The 24,313-nt window shown below is 36.2% G+C and overlaps 2 protein-coding genes and 1 long non-coding RNA gene across 3 annotated transcripts; 2 read left to right on the top strand and 1 right to left on the bottom strand.

Moving 5' to 3' along the window:
* The first annotated feature begins 3,283 nt into the window (after positions 1-3,283).
* On the top strand, positions 3,284-7,449 carry LOC105196567 (dual specificity mitogen-activated protein kinase kinase 4). Its single transcript, XM_011162579.3, has 9 exons — positions 3,284-3,688; positions 3,883-3,954; positions 4,054-4,168; positions 4,713-4,808; positions 4,874-5,051; positions 5,140-5,259; positions 5,340-5,639; positions 5,721-5,947; positions 6,033-7,449. The coding sequence occupies exons 1-9, from the start codon at positions 3,646-3,648 to the stop codon at positions 6,196-6,198; spliced, it is 1,317 nt and encodes a 438-aa protein (XP_011160881.1). The 5' UTR covers positions 3,284-3,645; the 3' UTR covers positions 6,199-7,449.
* A 379-nt stretch (positions 7,450-7,828) lies between these two features.
* Positions 7,829-8,848, bottom strand: LOC120357986. The gene is made up of 2 exons (XR_005574958.1): positions 8,684-8,848; positions 7,829-8,618 (listed from the first exon to the last, which is right to left on the bottom strand). It is a non-coding gene; the product is annotated as an uncharacterized LOC120357986 (long non-coding RNA).
* A 195-nt stretch (positions 8,849-9,043) lies between these two features.
* On the top strand, positions 9,044-17,903 carry LOC105196566 (forkhead box protein J1-A). Its single transcript, XM_011162578.3, has 4 exons — positions 9,044-9,481; positions 14,272-14,591; positions 15,339-15,517; positions 15,653-17,903. Exons 2-4 carry the CDS (start codon positions 14,321-14,323, stop codon positions 16,133-16,135), a joined length of 933 nt encoding a protein of 310 aa, XP_011160880.1. The 5' UTR covers positions 9,044-9,481; positions 14,272-14,320; the 3' UTR covers positions 16,136-17,903.
* Positions 17,904-24,313: the final 6,410 nt, after the last annotated feature.

Here is a 24,313-nt window from a genome sequence, read left to right as displayed (position 1 = left end):
TAATGAATCGAATCGCTAAAGTGAAAGACGAAAGAGTTATATCAGTCAAAGTTCGAAATTTTTGAGTAAAATTGGTTTTTTTCCGAATTTCTCCTATATTTCTGTGTTCTGATAGCCCACACGAGAGTTATAACTTTTATCATGATGTATCGAATCGCTGAAGCAAAAAAGGAAAGACTTCAGTCAAAGTTCGAAATTTTTGAGTAAAATTTTTTTGCGAATTTCTCCAATATCTCTGTGTTGTGATAGCCCGGAGAAGAGTTCTAACTTTTATCATAATGAATCGAATCGCTAAAGTGAAAGACGAAAGACTTATATCAGTCAAAGTTCGAAATTTTTGAGCAAAATTTTTTTGCGAATTTTTCCAATATCTCTGTTTTGTGATAGCCCAGAGAAAGTTCTAACTTTTACCATAATGAATAGAATCGCTAAAGTGAAAGACGAAAGAGTTCCCACACAACACGAAGTCGACTATGAGCCGACTTTAAGCTGACTATAAAAGGCAAGAGTTGACTTTTAAGTCAATCTGTCAGTCGACTGTGAGTCGACTGATAGTAGACGAATGTCCCAAAAGTAGTTGACTGTCAGTCGACTTTTCAAGTTGACAATAAGTTGACTGTGAGTCGACTATTTGTCGACTATTAGTCACTACAATTATATAGTCGTATAAAATACGATTGATAAATCAATAATTTAAACGTAATAAATTATAGTTTCCAAAAAAATATTTCTTTTTTTTGGTTCAAAAGGATTAAATAAAGATTAAATTTGAATTAAACATTTATATACAAGATTTAATAACAATACAAATTGTTATTTACACGTAAAAATATAAAATTTTATGTGGAACAGCGAACCACATACACATCACATTTGAAAAGAACGAAAGCGAATTTCGTCTCGAGATTACAACAATTAATTCCCAAAAGTTTTACTGAAGTGCGATTTAAAAAAACAGTCGCGGTAGCGCCTAGATATAATGCTTGTGGCCGCACTCGACTCACGAGAAAATCTTTCGCGGCGTGGCCACCTAGTGGAAGCCGCGCAAGTCGCGAAGACGCGAAGACTGGCGTCGCGAAAAAGCTTTGAGACCATATACATAGTACAAAGTCTATGTTTGAGATTCAAAACCAAAGCAAATCGCTCGATTTTTGAGAGCACCGTAATATGTTTTTACGTGTAAAATAACTATTAATAATTGAATGTCTTGGATTTTAACCATATTCGATATTTCTAAAATGATTTATAAATGTTTTTCATTTCATAAATAATATACGTTTTCAATAAACCTTTAATTAGCTATACCGAATGTGTATAAAATACGTTTATTATTCGTTTAAATATTGCTGCAATGAAAACATATAAATATAATTTACGTTTAAACTTTTATTAACATATTTACATTAAAAAGTATATTATACCTGGATATTAAATTCTATTTTTGATAGGTTATTTAAAGGGACAACTTTTACAAATCATAAACGTATTTAAGAAATGTTTATTTAATTAGTATATAATTGTATTTGATAGTATTTTTATACGTGTTATAAATATTTCTGGCATTTTATAAACCATTTTTCAACGTATAAAATACGTTCCGTATTATATATATGTGATAAGAACGATTATTATAAACGTACTATATATTGCACTAACGTATAAAAACCGTTTTACCTATATACGTATCTGCCACATATCTATACCTGTTTTATACAATACTTGCGTTTAATAAACGTATAAAACAATCCAGTTCTTATTGGGTTTATTGTGAATAGTCGACTAATAATCATTTATATATTAACTATTAAAAGTACTGTGCTGGTGATTATTGCAAATAACCTGATTATGAAATCAATAATCATTTCATAAAAGAACTATTGGGGAATGATTATTGCAAATAATCTCATTATGAAATCAATAATCACTCATTCAAAAACTCTTAGGAAATGATTATTGCGAATAACCCAATTATTAGATGCTACATAATCACTATTAGAGAATGAATAATCACTATTGTAAGTCAATAGTGATTATTAGCTTTCCAATAGTTCATTTCCGTAAGGGACGCTAACGAGCTACGAGCAAATTAAAACTAAGATTTCTTTTTATATTGTCTTTTTGGCTAGATAAAATATCTATCATTTATATCTTTTCGCTTTGTCGAAAAGATATAAATAACTTAAAAGAGTATAAGATCTTTTGTCATAAAAAGAACAAAGTTTTCGTCGACTTTGAGTTATATTTCAGTCGACTATTTATTAACCATTTGTCGACTTTCAAAAATCGACAAATAGTCAACAAACAGTTAATTGCTGTCGAGTTATAGTCAACTATTGAAAGTCGCCTTTAAGTCAACTGAGAAAAGTCGGCTACTAGTCGACTAACAGTCACGCGTGTTGTGTGGGTTATATCATTCAAAGTTCGAAATTTTTGAGTAAAATTGGTTTTTTTCCGAATTTCTACAATATCTCTGTGTTCTCATAGCCCATACAAGAGTTATAACTTTTATCATAATGAATCGAATCGCTAAAGTGAAAGACGAAAGACTTATATCAGTCAAAGTTCGAAATTTTTGAGTAAAATTTTTTTGCGAATTTCTCCAATGTGAAAGACGAATACATGCGCAAAAGTTATTCTGCTGAAAACGGACAAAGAAAACGGCGGAATCGGCGGAATTAAGCTTAAAGCCCTACAATAACAGTAAAAACAAGACGTAAGATTGTAACGTAAGAAATAAAAATTTTTCATTCGCTTACGTATTTTTAAAACCACGCCTTATAACTTTACGGTCTTGTGTTTATGCTATTGTAGAACAGGCTTAAGAGCTTTTGCGCCTTTGGACCAAGGCCATGTTAGAATGTCCAACATATTTGGATTATTTTCTAAAAGGATATAATTCGTATAATAAGTATTTTGCTCAATCAAAAGAGAAAAAGAGAAAAGTAGGAAAAAATAGAGAACTAGTACGGAATTTTATCTTTCCGCCCTAAAGAAAAAGTTACATGCCGTTTGTTTTCTGTTCCTGAACTCCCTGAATTAGTGTGCACTTAAAGTGAATTAGATGTATATTTCTATGATATTTGAAAGTTAGTGAAAACAAGAAGGAATGTTCCAGTGCAGTCTAGTGCAGGAATAGAAAACAAGCCTATAGATCGAACCCCAGAACAGAAAAACTCCAAATTTGAAAGAAAGATCCCTGACTTGGTAACACTGCACATATGTCAAATCGACGTATGCATGGAAACCGGTCATTAGCCTTCTGTGTGTGTATACATACATACTACGCGATACTGCGCGATACCGTATGATACCGTGTGCCGTCTGTCTGCCCGCTGCCCGCTCTGTATGGAGCGGCCGAATGCTTGTGACGGGTTTGCACTTTGCAGTGAGATCTCGTGAGGATTAAACGGGCTTGTTGACGCGATTCGGTGACACGTTTATCGACTCGAAACGCTAAACGCGGGGAACGTGATCTCTGTGCCGCTTTCAGATCGCGCGAGGTCGCACAAATGGTGCGATTGCCGCGTAACGCATATGCCAGACTGTTGAGATCCTGCGAGAAGGTCTCCTAAGGGGAGTGCCTTTGACGATTCCGGTGCGGGCGCGAAACGCGAGGCTCAAAGAGCGATCTTTGCCAGGCTCGGAATGGCGGAAAATCAGGGCAACTCGTCCGGTCAGACCGGTCAAGGTACGCTATCGGCAACCGCGCACGCGATGCCGTTTGTGAATGATCATGGAAAACCTAACCTAATCTCCGTGCGGTTGCACGAGACTCGCGACGCGAAGACATCCTCCGCGATCATCCGCGATTCTGTCGAATGGCGCGTGATGGTTAATCCTCGTGAGCTTCCTTCATCACCTAATCAAATTCTGACTTTGCAGGTTCTGGCAGATCTTTCAACTTTCCGCGAATGGATTTTCGAACAAATAATGACGTTCAGAATGAGATGTCGGGTACGTTGTAGTTGCTGTGTTGTGCGATCTCAGAGAAAGAAAGAAAAAGTGCTTCAAAATGTTGGACTAATTTCCTCATTATCCTGTCTTTTGTTACAGAAAGGCGAAGACAGCTGAAACTTAGTTTCCAAACACAGGGCAATAATTTGTCGTTTGCCAATTCCACAAATTCTTCATTATCGAATTCAACAGGAGCCACTGCGTGTCCACCAATGTAAGATTTTAACAAGCAAAATAATTCGTAGCTGTTACTTTCAGTGAACTTTATGACATACTTGAATATTTACAAGGAAAGAGATTCTGCTTGATAAGAGCGAGCCAAAGAGAATAATTGCATATAAAGATTATTTTCTCCAGCTTAGATATATTATCTAAGCTGACAAAATTTGTTTATAAACTGGAAATTGTAACCATTCAATAAGATTGCATTTGTTTTATACTTATAAATATTTAATAAGATGATATATGCTAAGCAATGTTTTTTTTTATAATTTTTGAATATGATACAAAATTATATCTTAATCAAATTATTTGTACTGATATACACATGCCTTATGATAAATATAATTTACAATTCAATAGTTTATGAACATCTTGACAATAGAAAGTCATATGTTAAAAAAACAAAGAGCATATCTCTCTCCTAGACAGGATTTTTTATCTCTACCAGACTCCACTGTTTTTATAATGAAAAACGTTCCAGGATGGTATAGAGTTCACTGGTCACTTCCATATTACTTTTACATTTCTGATCATAGATCCTCCCGCCCAAGTCTGCCTTTATCTCTACCTAAGCTGCCAGTCAGACCTCGCAATATGTTACAGCAGCAAGAATTTCTTCCTGATAAAGCAAGGTATGGAATTACAAACAAAAAGAAGACATATCTTTTGAGATAAATTACAATGAAGCTTATTGTAGAGACAAACTACGAATGTGCCAGTCTATGCAGTCTACTGGTAAATTACAATTATCTACAGACGTAGTGTATGATTTCACAAGCGAGGATCTTCAGGATCTTGGAGAAATAGGAAGGGGAGGATTTGGAACTGTAAATAAGATGATTCATAGGCTAAGCAATACTGTTATGGCTGTGAAGGTACGTGATTGAATTATCAATTTGCATATTCCTCCAGATTCTATTTTAATTGCATAGAATTTGTAAAGTGAATTTGAATTATGTTCAGAGAATTCGCTCTACCGTGGATGAAAGAGAACAAAAGCAACTGTTAATGGATTTAGAAGTTGTGATGAAATCGAATGAGTGCCCATGTATTGTGCAATTTTATGGGGCTTTATTTAAAGAGGTATATGCTCTTTCAAGCTCGGCGATATCACGTATCAATAACTACGATATACTATAAATATTTTGTAATTTCACACACAGGGAGATTGTTGGATTTGCATGGAACTTATGGACACGTCGTTAGATAAGTTTTACAAGTTCATCTATGAGAGATTAAATGAGAGGATACCAGAATGTATTCTAGGCAAAATCACAGTGGCCACTGTGAAAGCGCTAAATTACCTCAAAGAGAAGCTAAGAATAATTCACAGAGATGTAAAACCTAGTAATATTTTATTGGATCGTCGAGGTAATATAAAACTGTGCGACTTTGGAATATCTGGTCAGCTTGTGGACTCGATCGCGAGGACTCGAGACGCTGGTTGTAGACCGTACATGGCTGTAAGTGCTAGAGCGTGAAATAAATCCTGAAATAAATAGCTTGTTAAATTGTGCTTCATAAATATTATTATAATTATTTAGCCGGAAAGGATAGACCCGCAACGTGCACGTGGCTACGACGTGCGGAGCGACGTATGGTCATTAGGTATTACACTGATGGAAGTTGCTACGGGGTACTTTCCATACCCGAAGTGGAACTCCGTCTTTGAACAACTTTATCAAGTAGTGCAAGGTGATCCGCCGCGACTTTCCCCCAATGAGAATGGCAATCACTTCACTATGGACTTTGTGAATTTTGTGAATACATGGTAGGGCAACTTATTAGTTTCCTGTCTGCTGAGATACCTAAAACTGATCCTTTTGGACTTAAAATTGTTTGTACTGTCTGTTAAGCTTAATTAAGGAAGAGACGCAGCGACCGAAGTACAATAAACTGCTGGAACATCCGTTCATCAGACAAGCTGAGGCAGCGACGATCGATGTCGCGGCGTACATCAGCGGTGTTCTGGACAATATGGCTAATAATGGAGTGACACCGTTTACTACTAATCAACCATAAAAATCGGTAATAAAAGCGGTGAGGCGACAACAGGGCATGTTATACGTCACAGTATCTCGGTTTTTGCAATTCTCTTCAGACTTGCCCTTCGAGTACCGTGAACGATGTTATCGCACTCCCAACGATCTAGCGTAGATAGCGAAACTGACGATTGTTTTTTGTCAACGTGCGTCGTCGTCTCATTTGGAATTTGTATTCTTATGGTCATGGAATGACCGTATACGCAATAGAATGAGTATTGAGATGTGCGAGCTGACGTCCATTAAGTATCAAACGGTGATCGGTACGCGCGTACGTCTTTTTCTTCTCTTCTTGTTCCGTCATCCTTTCTTGTCTCTTTCTCTCTCTCCTTGAATACGATCCTAAATACACGTCGCGCTCCGACAGCGTTTCCCTCGGTTTATGTAATTCGTATAATAGCGCGATTTATCTAATGAAAATTTGTAGCGTATCATACGTATGCGTATGCATGTACGTATGCACATATATGTATATGCGGATATGTGTATATATACCTGTACCTGTACCTGTACAGTGGGCCGTAATTCGTGGTACAAACAAAAGGGAAATGATTCATATAAAGATAAATTGAAAAAAGTGTGACATTTTTATAGGCAAAGTGCTATTTTTGAAAAAAATTAGATTTGAAAATTTATCATGTTCACCCTATTGTTATTTCTATTTATGATAGTATTCGTATGTTTATGACGGTAAGATTTACTTTCTACATCGATTTAAATTTCAAGCTTCATCGTGAGTTGCATCATGTCGGTAATGGAATATGCGGACGCATATGTCACTCGCATCGAAACTTGTGAAGCAATATTTATATCACCAATGAATGTTACAAAGAATTTCCCGTTTGCTAGTTATTGTCCGAAGAAGCAGTGCGTAGTCCACAAATCTGATTTCTTTTTAAAAAATGACGCTTCATAAAAAAAAATATTCTAGTATTTTTTTTCTGATTTATTTTTATATAATCGCTTTCTTTTTCCAAATGCATCACGAATTACAGTTCATCTTGTATATACGCATAATTGTATCTTGCCTAAAATCCTGATTTCCACGATCTTTTATAAGGAGCGTTACGGGAATGCTCGGCGGACTAGTCGCCAAGATGGTATCGAGGATACATCCGCATTGGCCGTTTTTGAGGATTTTCTTAGGACAGATTTAAATACGAGTATCAAATGTTAGGAGTGCTGTAATGTAATGGAAATAAATCATCGACACTCGCAGCTCTTTCATGAACTTTTCTCGCTCGAATGCGCCAAGTTTTTTTACGCCTTGCTGATTCCTTGCAACTAACCGGTAAGTCCCTCTTATCTTTTATGGCGGTTCGTCTATCGGTAAGTTATAAAAGCTGCGGGTCCAGGTGTAATTTCGCTGTTGTGTTTACGTTAGGGAACTTCGCCTATAATCATGTTTTCCTCCTTCGTATTCGATCAAATCGTCGAAAATATTGCCGGTGTATTAACAACGAACATTTTAAGACTCATTTTTTTACAAAGCAATACTAGATTACAAAGCCAAGATAAATAAAAAAAGATACTCTTGATTTCGTTTTTCTTTCGATCCATTTAACTGTCATTAAGCTAACTTAAATGTTAGTAAACGAATACATCAAATCTTATTTTTTGTTTCTTTTTTAATCTTTTATTTTATTATATAGTGCCGGTCGAAAGTGTATCAATTCTTAAAAATATAGAAAACTTAAGTATAAATCATTAAGTTCTTTGTTTTTTTCCTCAAAGTATTCCTAACAAAGAATATAAGATAAACATAAAAATAAAATTATATTTATAATTATTTTGTTAAAATAATGATTTCTCTTATATTTTCATAAGTAACGCAATACTTTTTATTGGTATTGTATATTTTACGTTTCCTTATACGAGTACGTATATTCATCTTATATTTAACTATTATACTCATTTTTATTTTCTTGGTTGACAAAGACAGTGAGTCGAAATAATCTCTCTAAATTAATGTGACCAAATATTTTTTAATCTAAAACGGAACAATTGGGGGAGGGCGGGGGTGTATATATGTATATAAACGTAAAGAAATATTTTCAGAATGGACATTTCAAGAAAAATGCATTAAAAACTTTGAAAACACTATATGCTAATAAAAAAAACTTTTGCAAATCTCTTACCCATAATCCGCTTTCTCTCTGGACTTATTTAAAAATGCCAAAAAAAATCGATTTTTTAAACTCAAAAGCAAAAATGTACTTTTTAAATTAGGACATTGACATGTTTAGAGAAACAGTAGAACAATCATAAATGTAAGGGAATCATATTTATGAGAACAATCACTTTGAAAGCAAGACGCTAATCACGTTACTCTAAATGTTATCATACATTTTCTTTTCACGTTGGAGAGAAGAGAAAAAATAAATTCTGCAGGGATTTCGGCTAAAAAGAACAGACATCTAGATTACACTTTGAAATAAAGAGAATTATAATCATCTTTTACTTACATCTTTTTCTACTCGTCTTGGTATTTTAATCTAATATTATTTTCTATGTAATATCCGAAAAAGAAGAAAATCCGATTAAGAAAAGGAGGATCAAATTCAATATAATTCGATAGCACATCGAACCCGTGAACTCTCCTCTCGCGACGAGACCTATTTTACGCGAAGCGATAAAATATATATAGAAAGGAATACGTCTTATCACCCTCGTAAATCGTTATATTTAGATTTATCCCAGTCGACGAGCTACATTTCTCGCTCGCGAGAGCGAACCTCGCGGGAGCGAAGTAATGACTGTAATCGATAACCCTGGCGATCATGTACGCGCACCTGCCGTATCTGTCGTAGTGGTACCGTTTGCACAGGTAAGAAGATGGCGGTAGACTGGTGCCATGGTGGTTGACGGTGCCAGTGCTCCTCGGTGACGGTCGTCGGTTCGAACAGAATTACCGTGACTAATTCGCTAAAACGTTTTTCGAATTTTCGTAAAAGGTAACAACAAACGAGCTCGTCGATCGTCGACGCAAAATTCAAGTTAATCCGATAAGAATATTTAATTAGATTCCGATAAGTGGTCGCGTGCGCGTGATACTGACAGATAGTGTTGCATCGTAATTTCAAACGTACGTAGGACAGCACGAGGATCGTACAAAGTACCGAAATATCGATTTCAAACCGAAATAGAACCTGCAATAATTCACGAACGATATCTCCAGAGTGATGCGAGGACTATCTGTCGCCTGACAATTTTTCACCCTCGTCAGACGCCGCCTGTATTAATTCGAATCGGGGGTAAATTCGGTGAGTATACGACTTGATGTTTCTTCAGATTTTTAAAATATATAGGACTGCCACGAAATCCAAAATAAAATCATAAAATCATTAAGCAAGGCGAATTTTCTCGATTAAACTTGATTAAGTCTCTTCAGTTTGAGTGTTTGTTTATTTAAGTTAAATGTATAAATATAAATGTATTTTAATTGAAGTATTTTTCAAAAATTGCTTATTAAAAAATGGATATGAAATCAATATATAATCGATCGAATTATTTCAAAAAAATATGATATTGAAAAAAATCTTATAAAAAAGTCAATTTAAAATCATATCTATTTAAAAATGGACGTATTATTATTTTTCTTCAAATTGTTAAAAATGTAAGACTAACGTTAAACACGATAAAAATTTACGCCATAAACGTTCTAACGAGTTTTAGAGCGGCATACAAATAAATTTCGAAAACTAACACGGAAATCCAAGAGAAAACGTTTCGAAAAGACTTTTAAAAATAATATTGCGAGTATATCTCTTTCGATGGCATGACAATTTTTTTTAATGACAGCAACGTCGCCGATATATTTCTTTTTCCTTCTTTTTTTTTACTTTGTATCCTTAAATGCCGAGAAAGAGCGGGTGACGCTCGACCGTAAAGGTTTCACGGTTCCGCGGACGTCATTATCGCCGCCAATAGTCGCGGCCTGGTAGATTATGTCTGCTGCTGCTGCTGCTGCACTCGCCCTTCCCCCGGAATCAATTCTCTTGAATATTTGATGCGCGAGCGCCTCCGCCCTCCCGGAACTCTGGCTCGCGTTCGCGTCGGAGTCTATATCCGTAGCCTCTGCGTATTATCCGGTCTTTTAAATTGTCCACTGAAATACGTCCACATCATTTCTATCGCAATGACCCGTCACTTTCTCAGGAGGACAATCGCGGCCGGGCCGCGCTGTCGCTGACTCCAACCGCGTTTCTCAAGAAGACAATCGCGTCATCCCCGACCGCCCTCCCTGCGGCCTCGTTGCGCGACGCGCAACTTTTTAACTTTATAAAACCGAGGAGAGGGTCGTCGACCGCTCGTATTTTATATACTTCGCACGAAAATTTTCCAAATATCTCGTACGAATCGCCGCAAAGCGAGAGCACGCGCCATTTTATCACGTGCGTTCTATAAACCCGTACAGGTCTAGTGTGGGCGTCTTTGGAAGGTCTGTGCTATATAGGCACACACTTTGCGCTTTTCCTCCCTCGGGTTTCATCGACTTACATTCGCGACTCATATTCGCGAGCGTAGTCGAGCGCGGAGAGCATCATTGCAGCGGAATGGATCGTCTTGCAATAATAAATGTCTGGGATCGATTCGGACGCAGATAGCACCCTATGCCGATCCCATTATGTCTTTTTACACGGCGCATAATGTTACGTTATTGCACGTAATACATCGCTTTGCGAGAGAGAAAGAGAGAGAGGAGAGAGAGAGAGGGCGGGTAAACGTGCAACGAACGAAACGGTGGTAGTGACTCACGAGCCGAGGGTCGCGCGCGCAGGGAGAACAACGCGCGGCAGGTGCTTGCTGCTGCCGGTTGCTGATACTGGCTGAGTGCTGCTGCTCTGCTACCACCACCTCCAGCGAGCTGGCCAGTCGGCTGGGCAGAGACAGCTGGGCACGGATGTTCCCAGGAGATTATTGATCGGCGCAGATACTTCCATTGACGACGCGATGTAGCCGGGACGACGGGAGGTAGTGGCCTCGGCGATGGCGTCCGTCTGAATTTCTTTCGAAGATTCTCTCCACTGTCGCTCGATCCCCATCGGTGTCCGACTTTTCTTTCCTTCAGTTTCGATCGAAACGAAAGTCTGGCTTTACGTATAAAAGTTTCATATTAAATTTAACATATTTTTTTTTTTACATGTCCCAAACGCCAGAGGCTCTTAATTTTTTTTGTTTTGTTTTACGTCATAATTGATAGCGATAGATCCAATACGTCTTCCCGCAGCTGTAACGCTAATATAATATTTCCAGAGCAATAACTTGTAATTTTTTCGTTTATTCTAAAACGTCTAACGAAAAAGTATGAAAAATTTGTGACACATATCTCGGAAGCTCTTGTTTTCCTAGAATTTCCGTTTTATCGCATGCAAAGACGTATTTTCCCTTCCGCGTTTCCGCGCGCGGAAGAGGAGGGTCAATTCTCAGTAGAACGCCCAAAAGCGTCTACGTGTACGTATCGTGCGCGACTATCTCGCGTCCGTGTGATTCAGTAGGACTGACGAATCTCGTGCTAACGATCCCGCATGAACGCTAGCCAATGATGATGAGGTCCGGGGTGAATCTTGCGCGCCATTCTCTCGTCTCGGTCGAATGGCCGTGGCTCTTACCCCTCTCTCTCGCTCAGCGGCTTTATCGTAACTGGCGGTCGCTGCCTCCCCCGATTCGATCAATGGAGGCACCTGTACCAAGGCGAGTGGGTAAATTGCGTCCACCCCCTGCCTACAGACAGGACAAAATACGCATACTCCACCACTCCGTCCCTTTTGTCCCTTTGTCTCGGAGGACAGAAACGTGTCCGTAGACGATACATTTGGAAAATATAAAAATAATTATTCCTTGTAAAAAGCAAGAAAAATTACGTCAATTTTATGTCGATCGATTTGACTATTTTTCACTTGGATATAAATATAAACAAGCGATTATAGAAAATCTTATAAAATGAATTTACGTGTCTTTGAATTTTTTTTTTTCGATACAAAAATCTATTTAAGCTATATATGTATTTACATAATTAGATTAAAACTGATATAATCTGTAAATGTAATGACATATATCTCAAAAATTATCCATTGTAAAAATTAGGATAACTTTTTTATGAAGAAATTAGTTTGTAAAAATTTAGAATTCGTTATGTGGACTTTGAGTCATTTTAAAAACATGACAAAAATTTCTCACTTTTTGTATTTTTTGAAATTAAAGAATTTTTCAAAGTTCAAAAATTTCACTTATCTTAAAAGTCTTAAAAACTTTTGAAATATTTTTTTTATGTTTTTTACAGAACTCTGCGTTATTTTCCATTTATTCTCTATTTTACTTACTACCATTAATAATTCTATTTGTAAAAGTTTGTAAAGACTTCTGATTTAAATACGTCTAAGAATAAATTTTCGTTCAAGACTTTCGAAAGCTTCACAAAGCATCCAAAATTTTCATGTATTTCCAGTTTTAAATAATATTAGGTTCACTGTTAAAAATGTCATGATATTCAATATATTTTCAAGTTACACAAGTACATTAATGTAACAATAAGGCTAGACAATTAGGCCTTTAACGAGCAGTTTTTATTCCGCAACAATAATACAATTTGAGAAAATTCGTAAAATTATTATCAATTATAAAATCAGAAAAAATTACGTTACGGATACGTCCAACATTGAAACGCGTTTCTTGCTACACAGAGTCTCAATCAGTGAAACTTAAAAATATGAATATATTAGATTATTCATTGGTAACCCGGTTAATCATTAATGCACTTTTGACAACATTAAATGTTTTTAATCTATCTGGTTGGAATTTGTTTCCGTTACATTACATAAAATTCTGCTGCGTGTTTTTAACAGTGCTCAATTTGGCACTGTCAAACAAATTTTTCACGATGAAAAGAACTTTGGAAAGAAAGACTCGAGACGCGTCGTCCATTGCTCGAGACTGGGCGTTACGTAACCGACGTATCTCTTAATACAATTAATATAATTGTTTTTATCGACATACGTGATCTGCGACCTAAAATAATTCGGCGTCGCCACTTGGTATTCGTGCTCGCCATGATCGGAATCACGAGGGTGAGCTCCCCCGTTGGGGAGAGCCTTTCAGTTAGGGGAGGGTCGGACGAAAAGGAAAGAGGGTCGCGTCGGTGGGTCTGGCCGGCGCGTGTGCATAGTCCACCTGTGTAAGAGGGAACCTAGCACCTGTCACCACACGCGCGCACTAAGGTGCCTTCGCCGTCAGGTCGCTGGTAAGCAGGTAGGCAGCTAGCCAGCCAGCCAGCCAGCGTTTCACCCCTTTTGCTACCACCAGTCGAACTCGCCCGACCGTGCCGGAGGCACGCCACACGCCACTCTCTCTCAGTTTGCCGTCGTTAATCGTTTATTTCGTACGCGTACGTCGTCTCGTCGCTATTCGCGGGAAACAATAACGTTAAATAACTTGAGTTTTGTGCGTGGTATCGCGATTTTTCCCATCTTTTCCTTTTCCTTAATCCAAATTAAGGATCTTCGCTCTTCGTGGGGATTGTGATCGATGCTGCGCCTTTCCGCGAACGAGCGTCAACGGGTGACGCATTATCTGACGTTGTCCGCCTGCTAAAGAACCAAGTGCTGACACAACCCTCTCGGCCGAAATTTGTGTGAATTCCAACAGGACGTTATTTTTATGCGCGGTAATACCAGAAATAAAAAATAAAATAAAATAAAGAAGGGAAAGCAAGTTTTTCACGCCGAACGCGCAATCATCGCAATTGTCATTTCTCGTGACGTCAAGAGACATTTCCACGAGTTGGTGAATCACGAGTTTCAAGTACCGTGTTAGGTATACCACCCGCGAGCTTGTGAGTGGAGTAGAAAGGTGAACTTGGACAACGTGTCATCGTTGTCCTCCGAAAATCGTTCGCGCGCACATTATTCATTTACGAAGTCCGACTTGAATAATTTGATTACTGTGCAGTTAGCCTCTATCGAGGCCTCTCTATAAAGCGCGAGAAACGCGTCTTGAAAAATTATTTCGGGAAGAAATAACGCTGCAACGTGGAACACGGCATCGTTTTGCGTAGGCGCTGATCGCGCTGGCCATTCTGACGCGGGTGATGAGATACGGCGAAAATGAGGATCGACCTAGCGGAAGTTGAAGTGACCACGGAGGAGAGCCCGCCTGTCACGGCTGTCACCACCGCTGCCGCAGTGGACGGCAGCAGCATGGACAGCACAGACGACTACGACGGAGTCGAGGCCGAATTAACGAGCCTCTCCTGGTTGCAGTCGCTGGATATCACCAGCGCGTCCGGCCTACCGACGCCACCCTGCTCGCCGTCGCCACCGCCGGTCGCCCGCCAACCCCCGAAGAAGCTGTCACCCTTGGCCAAGGCCGAACTAGGTAACCATTGCACCTTTCAAGGATTTAACTCGGAATGGGGGAACCGCGTGCGCCTTACTCTGTTATTATTCTTATATGAAAATCATGAAAAATTACTTGAAAACTTATCGTTTCAGAAAATGCTCTTTGTATTTGTCTGCGTGTGAATTATAATTCTGTACATTGGTGCTACAAGGGCCAATGTCCGACTTCTCAAATAATTATCTGAAATTTAAAATTGATTTTTTTATATTTCTGAAACAGCAAGCAAATTTGTATGTAATTTGTGTTCTTTATATTTTATTAGTTATTAATGTAATGTTGTTTACTGATGTTTTAAGTGTCGAGTTTCCGTTTCAAGTTTTGCCTATGTGCACATTTTGGGGTCGTTTTTGCACAAAGGTTAAAATGAGATTATTGGCCTCTATACAATTATTATTTTTCAAAATGTATTCGTAGAAGGACATTGGCCCTTTTAGCACCAAGGTACAGAATTATAAACATTTATTTTATTTATTTATTTTTAGTGTCTCCCGTCTCTTCTGTCTTATTTACATTTCTTATTATTGTATAGATATATAAAATGCTCTTTTTCTGAATGAAATGAAATTTTTATATCATTTCATCATTTTTGCAAGTAATTGCGTCTATAGATATGTAATTGATCTTTAAATCGAAATGAGTATAAAAATACACCTCGTGATAAGAGGGTAATATTGTAGACGTACGATTGAGCGAATAATTTTCTTTTAATTTGTTATCTACTAGATCTCGCAGAAAATGCTGATAAGTACCGAACGGATCCCGATGCGAAGCCGCCGTTCTCCTACGCTACTATCATTTGTCTTGCGATGCGCGCCAACAATAACAAGGTCTCCCTTTCAAACATCTACGCGTGGATCCGAGAAAATTTCCTGTTTTACAAGTACGCTGATCCAGCCTGGCAGGTAAAGTGGATTTCATGCTTAAATTAGTCAATTAACATTTAAAAATGTATTTTATTTAAATTGCATGAGAGAGAGAAAAAAAGGGAGAGGTTTTTTTTTCGTCTCCTAAGATAATCTTATCGTTTAACGGGGCAGAACTCGATTCGGCACAATCTCTCGTTGAACAAGTGCTTCGTGAAGCTGCCGCGCTCCAAAGACGAACCGGGTAAGGGCGGCTTCTGGAAGCTGGATCTCGAAAGGATGGAGGAGGGCAAACGGTCCAGGCGTCGCTCCGCGTTCTCGCAGCGGACTCGGGGCACGAAAAGACAGTCTCCTTCCACGACGGTCGCAACGACGACGACGACGACCACGACGACGAGCACGACGGTGGCGACAGCGACGACGACGCTTAATGCACTTCACACCGGCAGCAGCTGCACACCGCCCACCAGCTGCCTGTCCAACACCCTGTACGAGACCCCGCCTAGTAGCGTGTCACCCCCCATCCCGGACAGTCTGTCGGAGGTGCCGGAGTCGACGCAGGTGAGCCTGAGCGAGGACGACTTTACGAGCTTGCTGATCGCCGGTTGGGATGAAAATAATCAACTGGAACTTCTCGACCTCTTGGACACCCTCTAAACTCCTAATGTCCACCTTCGCCGCCTCCCCCTCCCCTCCCTCTCTTTCTCTCTCTCTCTCTCTCTTTCTCTCGCATCTCTCAGGAATCATCGTTTCTTCGTACAGAACGGAAGCTGTTATCCTCGTTTCTCTTGCATTGCATGTATTTCTCAATTCCCCATTTTAAAGATGAATGACAAATGGTATAAGATAACAGCAAACTCCGATAAATTAAAAGCCATTTCAGTCGTTGATCAACTCTACTGAAATTCGTGATAGCAATTCGTTTCACACCTCGATGTTACGATAAATCACGCAAACAGCCATTATCGTTAAACAATTGCATTCACGAGCATATACAAGACGCAAAAATTTGATTCGATCGTGTGTGTTTTGTGAAATATCAGATATTAATTTCATATTCGAAGCGCTCGTGATTTATTTGCGGCCGAAGTTATGAGAACGAAAGTACTGTTAGGGAAGAAAGGCCAGAGAGAGAAAAGCGAGTATCTTCTTTCTTCTTCCTTGCAACTGCGAGTTAACAGGCGCAAAGATATAACGAATGATTGTAACGTCGCAATTTGAACGCGCTTAGGCATATGGTCTTGAAACTCCTGTTTCCTCATTGGAACCGCATTGGACTGTGACGCGAAAAGCGAAAAGTAAATTCATGTGAACCTTTTTTTCTTTACTTCTTCTACATTTTTATACATTGAAGTAGATTAGTAGTTTTTTCATATGCTCCCATAATAAGTGTTATATATGTAGATTGGAACAATATATTGACAACTTTTATATTATTCTGCATTAATTTAATCTGTAATTCTATTTACGTATCGCAACAAAAATTAACTTGATGACAATTGCTCAAACAGTTCACACAAGTTTATTAATCATGAGAAGAGAGGTATATTTTGATCTTTCACAATAAAAAAAGTTGATATCAATTATCAAATTTAACACACTTTACTTATCTCTGATTCACTCAAATCTTTGTGGTAATAAAAAAAAATGTGTTAGAAAGCAATATAAATATTATAAAAATTAACATAATCCGTGAAAGCATATTTCTGCAGCAAAATATTTGTAATGCGTTAAATTTGCACATGCATTTATAAATTTATCTTGAAATTTACATCTTAAAACATTATTTTTATATTATTTATCTAGTAATTGTGTTACTTTAACACTGAGAAATCACCATCATTGAATATCAATTTAATACAAAATATTCAAGTAACAATCACTTTATGTTAAATTAACACTCGGATATTTTGAAAATGCAACACAAAAATTTAAACATGAGAATCAGGGTTTCAACACAAGTACAAAATAATTCTTGATGTGTGTAACATATATATCAAACGTGTGGGAGTGTAGAAAAAATTAATTTATTCTGTCGTATAGTACGTATATATAGTACGTACAACTAATATTTAAACATGTAGAAAAAGGTTCACATGAATGCGAATCTGATACACAATATGGCCGCAGAGGAAATAGTAGAATTATCGTCATCAGCAATCATCGTTATGTATAATCATAACGTATAATAACTGATGTATAACTAATGGCAAAACGACTATTGACTACAAGACATCGTAATTCGACTCAAGTATTATTAGATTATGCTGCGAAATATTTGCCATAATTGACAGCATTACATGATGAGTGATATCAGTGCTTTTGATATATATTTCGTAAATTTAGAGACATAAGCGGCATTCTTTTCGACGTAATAAGAAAAATTTGTTTGTTATTTCTAAATATACCGTTTCTGTGTTTCGTATTAATTTTTAGTATTTATTTCGGCACTTGTTTTTGCCGCATCTTCACCTATTCAATTCGCACTATGACCAATTTCGATATTCTTTCTTGATTTCTTAATCATTCTTCTTTCAATTTTTCAAATATTCTTTTGCACCGATATTCCTCTTTGCCTGGAGAATGATTGTACTCCTTGTGGCAAAATAATTCACGCATCGTGCCTTCGAATAATTAGAAAGTAACCCTTGTGTATCTTTAAGCAATGCGTTATATATACATATGTATATGTACATACAGGACGGAATATTGGATCAAATATTATATGAATTATTTCAGTTGTTTCTCTTTTAGAAAAAAAGATTTGATTAAAAGCTTTAATGTACATAAAAGTAGATTATTAAAGATAAAGTTATATTAAAAAATAAATATTTTATATCTAAATGTGTCAGAATAAAATATGACATTTATATAGATTTTTTGATGGCTTTACTCCTTAATACTTTAAATACAAGACTAAAAAATTTTATTCATATAAAATTATGTAAACTATTTTACAAGATTATTGAAACTTATATAAAAAAGATTACCTAATTATTTTTAAAAAAGATATCGACATGACATTAAAATTGCTAAAATATACAACAAAATTTGTGATATGCATTACATTTCCCTCTTGAATTATAAAATTTTAAAATCTGAAGTTACATAAAATTTGAAATATCAAACAAAAAGAAATGAAATAACTGAATTGATTTATTAAGATGATCTATATCTGCGACTGTACGTATATACATATACATATATATATATATATATATATATATATATATATATATATATATATATATCTGCTAGATCGATTGATTAGCGTAATCAGCGTAATGCATACGATATTTTTTATCGTTGCGTTCAAATGACATTTTCCAGTGTTTCCTGCTTCGACTTTTGCTACGCAAAAGAAGAAAAAGTTGTGTGTATAGCACGTATTTCAGAAATGTGCATCGTAATCAATTGCGAATCCACAAAGGCATTTATTGGTAGTTTATTGATACTTTCAAAATCTAAAAATGACATTTCCAGATTCTGAAAGTACAAACAGATAAATGCACACAAGGTCATTAATACTTTAATGAATATAGGTATTCATCAATACGCATACATGTTTCGCCATATTTATTTTATGCATGTATGCATTGATAAATTAATATCAATCATTTTGTATATATCGAGCAGGATACACAGCACAACTGATTTCTATTTTATTATCCCTGTCCTCTCCCTCTCCCTCCCTCTCTCTCTCTCTCTCTCTCTCTCTCTCTCTCTCTCTCTCTCTCTCTCTGGACGATTAGAAATTATTATTATCATTATTAATAGTATCGTGATTATCGCGATATTTCGTTGTATGGAAACATAGTATAGATAAAGCGTAGAAGTATGCGTTAGATTCCTACACTATTGTATGCGGGGTGTCTCAAGAAATATGTCTCTCGGCTTATTGTTACGGCTGAACATTTCAAATCAAAGAAAAAAAATTGTTCCACATATATAAGATTTTGTTCTGAAACGTGTTAGGAATATGACAGGGCAACAAGCGGTCGACTTTACAAACATCGCCATTACACACAAAGTGCTAGCAAAATAAATCGAAGCTGGAATTTAGTCACGCAACTTTCGGGCTGACTTTCATAATTGATTTTGTTTCCTTCTTGTCGGTTTTGCTCATTGTTTCAATGGATGCTCTTTAAATGCTAGCAATTGAAGGATGCGACGTTTGTTTCAGCAGCGGTCTTACCAAATGCAATGCAAAACGAATAATCGTACTCACTCTTAGTGCCAACAAGGCTTTTGTTGATATTATATAGATAAACTTAATTACGAATAAAATAACAATTATTTTTAAAAAGTTGAAAGATGGTCTGAAAGTTACAAAAAATACATAGCTATGAAATACACAGCTACAAACTGCAACGACGAAATAAATTGTTGGCAAAAAATGTCGACTGTAATTTTCAATTTGAAAGCATTTGATCGACTTTTGATCGAAATTTCGTAATGACGAAAAAAAGTTTGATTAGAAAAAAAAAGTAGAGTAATTCATAAGAAAGGAGAAATTTTTTCACCGACGTCGCGGCACTTTGAACGAAACCCTGCACATAAGTCTCGCGTTTTACTATCACATGTACGATTACAAGATAATGTTAGAGTACAATTGTCCGAAGCGATATTAATTACGGTGTGTGATATAATAACTTAGTTGAATTGGTGTGTCAATTTTTGCGCTCTAATTCACGCCTTTACAGAGTCCGTCCATGGCAAGTTCGTCCGTCCGGAATAAAGTTAATAAGAGATCTCTATTTTTTCAATGCAGTCATATTGAATTATAACATTAGAAGTGAGAAATCAATTTTTGCAAAGTAAAATTTTTTTTTTATTATCTACTACAAAGCGTTAAAAGATTGCTTTTTTCATACGTCATCAATTGCATTAAAGTATAAATTGATAAAATGTAGCATGCGAAATACATTAGCTCTGTGAAATCCCCTTTTATGCTGCATTATAGTCCAATTCAATTTATATAAAGCCAATATTTCAACTAAAAATGGATCATACGACACAACTAGTCAAAATTTATAATTATTTATTAATACAGGAATTAAATAGTGAGATTTGAATTTATTAATTGTCAAATTATATTATTCCTCTTAAATGATAATATGAAATATGATTACTAATATTAATTGATAAGATAAGGTATAAATATTGGAATTTACAAAGATATCGATAGATTAATATATATTTCATTAATCTATTCTATAATATTATGGAATGAGTGTGGTAATGTTGAAAAGTTAATTTATGTCGACATATAATTCAAGAGAAAGAAATTCTCATTTCTGACATGAAATTCGAAGCGGCTGCAATGGAAAAATAGGAATTATTTATCTTTACGCATGCGTTGGCAATGCGTTAATAATGTAGAAGACGAATTGAAGATTGATTGTCGAAATATGAAAAGCGACAAACAACAGAACCAACGCGATCGCGTACATACGTATGTATCGATCGCGATTAATCGCGTAGAGTGAATATGTGCCTTGAAGTAAAAACTAAAATTATATAGTTGTTTTCTTTCCCTTTTACCTAATTATTTATCCCCACGATATATAAGGGCTCAGTGCAACGTGTGGTTGTCTCCATGATTTGTATCTATATAATTTAACATGTAACTCTCTACGAGATATCAGGAATAAATATCGAGGAACATCATTTTATTCCAGAATCTATTTATTTTCATCCTTATATATGCATAGTATATACAGAGTATCCTCATATAAGTGGCCATTTTATCTCGCAAACTAAGAGATAGACTTAATAAAAATAATATCAAATTATACGGTTTGAACTAAAGTCTATTGTGAGCACAGCGATCACTTAAAAAAATTATTTATGTTAAAGAACGGAGAGACATGCGTAACTTTCGCATGTAAAGTGAATATTTTTTTATGATAAAAGTTGTACCACACACTCTTTCTAATGAGTACAATGATGTACATGATATTAAAATTATTTTACAAATTATACAAGTTATGTCGGTTTAAAGTTTTATGAGCGAGTACTACCTTTTCAATTTTGGCCCTACAATATGACTAATTTCTGCTTTATAATCAGATGTCAACATGTTACATGTCAATCGTCAAAACGAGAGTCGGAAGTTAGCCACACTGCAGGGCTGAAATTGAAAAGAGACAGTATTCGCTCACGAAACTTTTAGACTGACATAATTTATGTAATTTGTAAAATAATTTTGATATATCATACATCATTGTACTCATTAGAAAGATCGCTACAACTTTCATCATATATAAATATTCACTTTATCATGCAAAAGTTGTGTATATCTCACCATTCTTTAGCATAGATAATTTCTTTAAGTGACTACTGTACTCACAATAGAGTTTAGTTCAAACCATATAATTTGATACTATTTTTATTAAGTCTCTGTTAATTTAAGAGATAAAAGAGGCCACTTATACAGAAACACCCTGTATATGCATACCCCCAGGACAAAATATCTACAAGTAAATCAAGAAGCATAAAGATAACGTTTAGAAGTATTAATGTTATTAGTATTTTTAGAATATAAATAGAAAAACAAGAGTATGCTCTTGTACATTGTAATAGTAGCTAACATATGAAAATTGCACGTTGACTACATCATCATTAAATGGCAATTTTCTGACAGCACAAGTTTCATTAACAATTATGCAATTTAATATTATTAAAATTATGGAAAAGTACATATCTTAAGATGTTTGTTAGTTTTTGTGATTTTTATTTATAAGTAAATAACATATTAGTATTTATATAATATTAAAAAGTATTAAAAAAAATTTTCATCAACATACATATTTAAAAATTGATCAGTATTTTAAAGAGTTTGCATGTAAATGTGTCAATAGAGAAAAATAAAACTCTTTCTACATACAATTGTATGTAAATGTATAACAGATTCTTTTTTCTCCCATTCAAACATTTACGTAACTTATATTTATGTAAACTCTTAAAAATACTGCACAATTTTAAAATATACATTTTGATTAAAATTGTGTCTATTGTCTTAATCAGATCTATTATCTTAATTTAAGATAAAAATAGTTTCAAACTTACCAACACTGATGCGCAACAGCGGAGTTGAAACTGCATTAATCTGTAACATATAAACAAATTAAAACAATATGCTTAAAGCAATCAACATTTCAAAAGAGTTTATTTTGCTCATTCAATTTTTTATTTATCTATTAAACAGATATTTAATTTTAAAACATTAAATTACATGTAATAAAATCTCTTGTTAGAAAAAATTGCATATTTACAAAAAAATATTTTAGAAAATTGTTATGAAATTTAACAGTTATGTAAAAATCAAATTTTCTTTTATAACCTCAGAAACTATGTTAGCTTTAAAACTATCACATCCAAAAATATTACAAATATTTAATTAAATATTTTAAATATCATGAAATATTTAATTTGCATCAGTCATACAAAATGCGTACTAAATGCGATTGTTTAGCAGATAAGCAATTGCAATTCCAATCCTACTGAAAATCAACAATAAATTATTTACCTTTGATTGTTCCGCTGATGCCTGACGCCTGATGTCCCCCGGGACTCGTTCAACTCTTCCTCTTAAGCCCGTATCAGACTACGCATTGAAGATTGAGATTGAAGATTAAAGATTGAAATTTGACCAATCAAAACAAGGAAATTTTAACTCCTTTTATTTTGATTGGCCAAAGCTCAATCTTTAATCTTCAATCTTCAATGCATAGTCTGATACGGGCTTTAGACCGCGCGCGGCGCCATCGTTGTACTTTCTATTTCAGCACTTACGTAAGGTTCGCCGCGTTAATTGTTTGCATACTGAAACATAAGATCGTGCGAATTTACTTTGTAACAATTGTAACGACACTCCCGGCAATCCTGGCGATCACGACCGGCTTTCGGCCATCACGATCGTATCCAATCGTATCGAGGGAAAAAATGATTTGAAGGACGTACGATACTTACTGCGATTCTCGTCAATTCACTTGACGACGCTGCTTCTTCACACGTTCGCATAAAATTCACTCGGCGACATGATTACTACTAAAATCATTAAAATATATCGCATGACAACCAGTCGCGTACCATATTTGACACTTTCGCGAGCTTGATGCATTCTAGTCGGGCAAGTACGCGCGCGCGCGCGAGAACTTGGACGCGGCGAACCTATGATGCCGAGCTTCATAAGCTAGCGCATGATCGTTTCCGCGTACAACACCGTCATTCTCATATCAAGACACTCGTTTAATACAACATTCGGCATTTTCGCCAGCGTATCTGCGCACAATTCGAACTTAATGTATACACGCGCGAAAAACAAAGTGTCCGACTAGCGCGAAACACAAACAAACGGAAACGGTAGCGGGCAGCACTGACAAGTCTGAGAACATCGATGGTAGCGCCGCAGTAGCAAACAGGAGGTAGAGAAAAGTCTTAAGCCTAGTGCAGACTGCACGCAGCAAGCGAAAAGCGTCAAACAGCAGATTTCATTGATTGGCTGCTGTTCGACCAAAATACAACACTGTTGAATTTTGGGCAAGCAGCAGCAAGCAGCAATCAATCAACGAAGGCTGCTTTTCTTTTAGAAAACACAGTCGACACTTTTAACACAAAGCGACACACTTTCCATTTACAAACTCAATCGACACTTTTGGCCTCTACTCAGGAGGAGGAGAGTCTGAGACTGTGTTTGAGTGTGTTAATTTGTGTCGTCTAAAAGGAAAGCAGCCGAAGTCTGCTGTTTGACGCTTGCCGCTTGTTGCGTGCAGTCTGCACTAGGCTTAAATCCCCGTTCGTAAGCGCCACCGGACACCCATTTCTGAATCC

Source organism: Solenopsis invicta, chromosome 6 (assembly GCF_016802725.1).
Source record: "Solenopsis invicta isolate M01_SB chromosome 6, UNIL_Sinv_3.0, whole genome shotgun sequence".
NCBI classification, from domain to species: domain Eukaryota; kingdom Metazoa; phylum Arthropoda; class Insecta; order Hymenoptera; family Formicidae; genus Solenopsis; species Solenopsis invicta.
This window is presented reverse-complemented; position numbering and strand designations above follow the sequence as displayed.

Coding starts and splice junctions, on each gene's coding strand:
- LOC105196567 (XM_011162579.3), top strand. CDS start 3,646: ATGGCGGAAAATCAGGGCAACTCGTCCGGTCAGACCGGTCAAG. Junction 4,169..4,712: donor GCCACTGCGTGTCCACCAAT/GTAAGATTTTAA, acceptor TTCTGATCATAG/ATCCTCCCGCCCAAGTCTGC. Junction 5,052..5,139: donor ATACTGTTATGGCTGTGAAG/GTACGTGATTGA, acceptor AATTATGTTCAG/AGAATTCGCTCTACCGTGGA.
- LOC105196566 (XM_011162578.3), top strand. CDS start 14,321: ATGAGGATCGACCTAGCGGAAGTTGAAGTGACCACGGAGGAGAGCCCG. Junction 14,592..15,338: donor CTTGGCCAAGGCCGAACTAG/GTAACCATTGCA, acceptor GTTATCTACTAG/ATCTCGCAGAAAATGCTGAT. Junction 15,518..15,652: donor ACGCTGATCCAGCCTGGCAG/GTAAAGTGGATT, acceptor TTAACGGGGCAG/AACTCGATTCGGCACAATCT.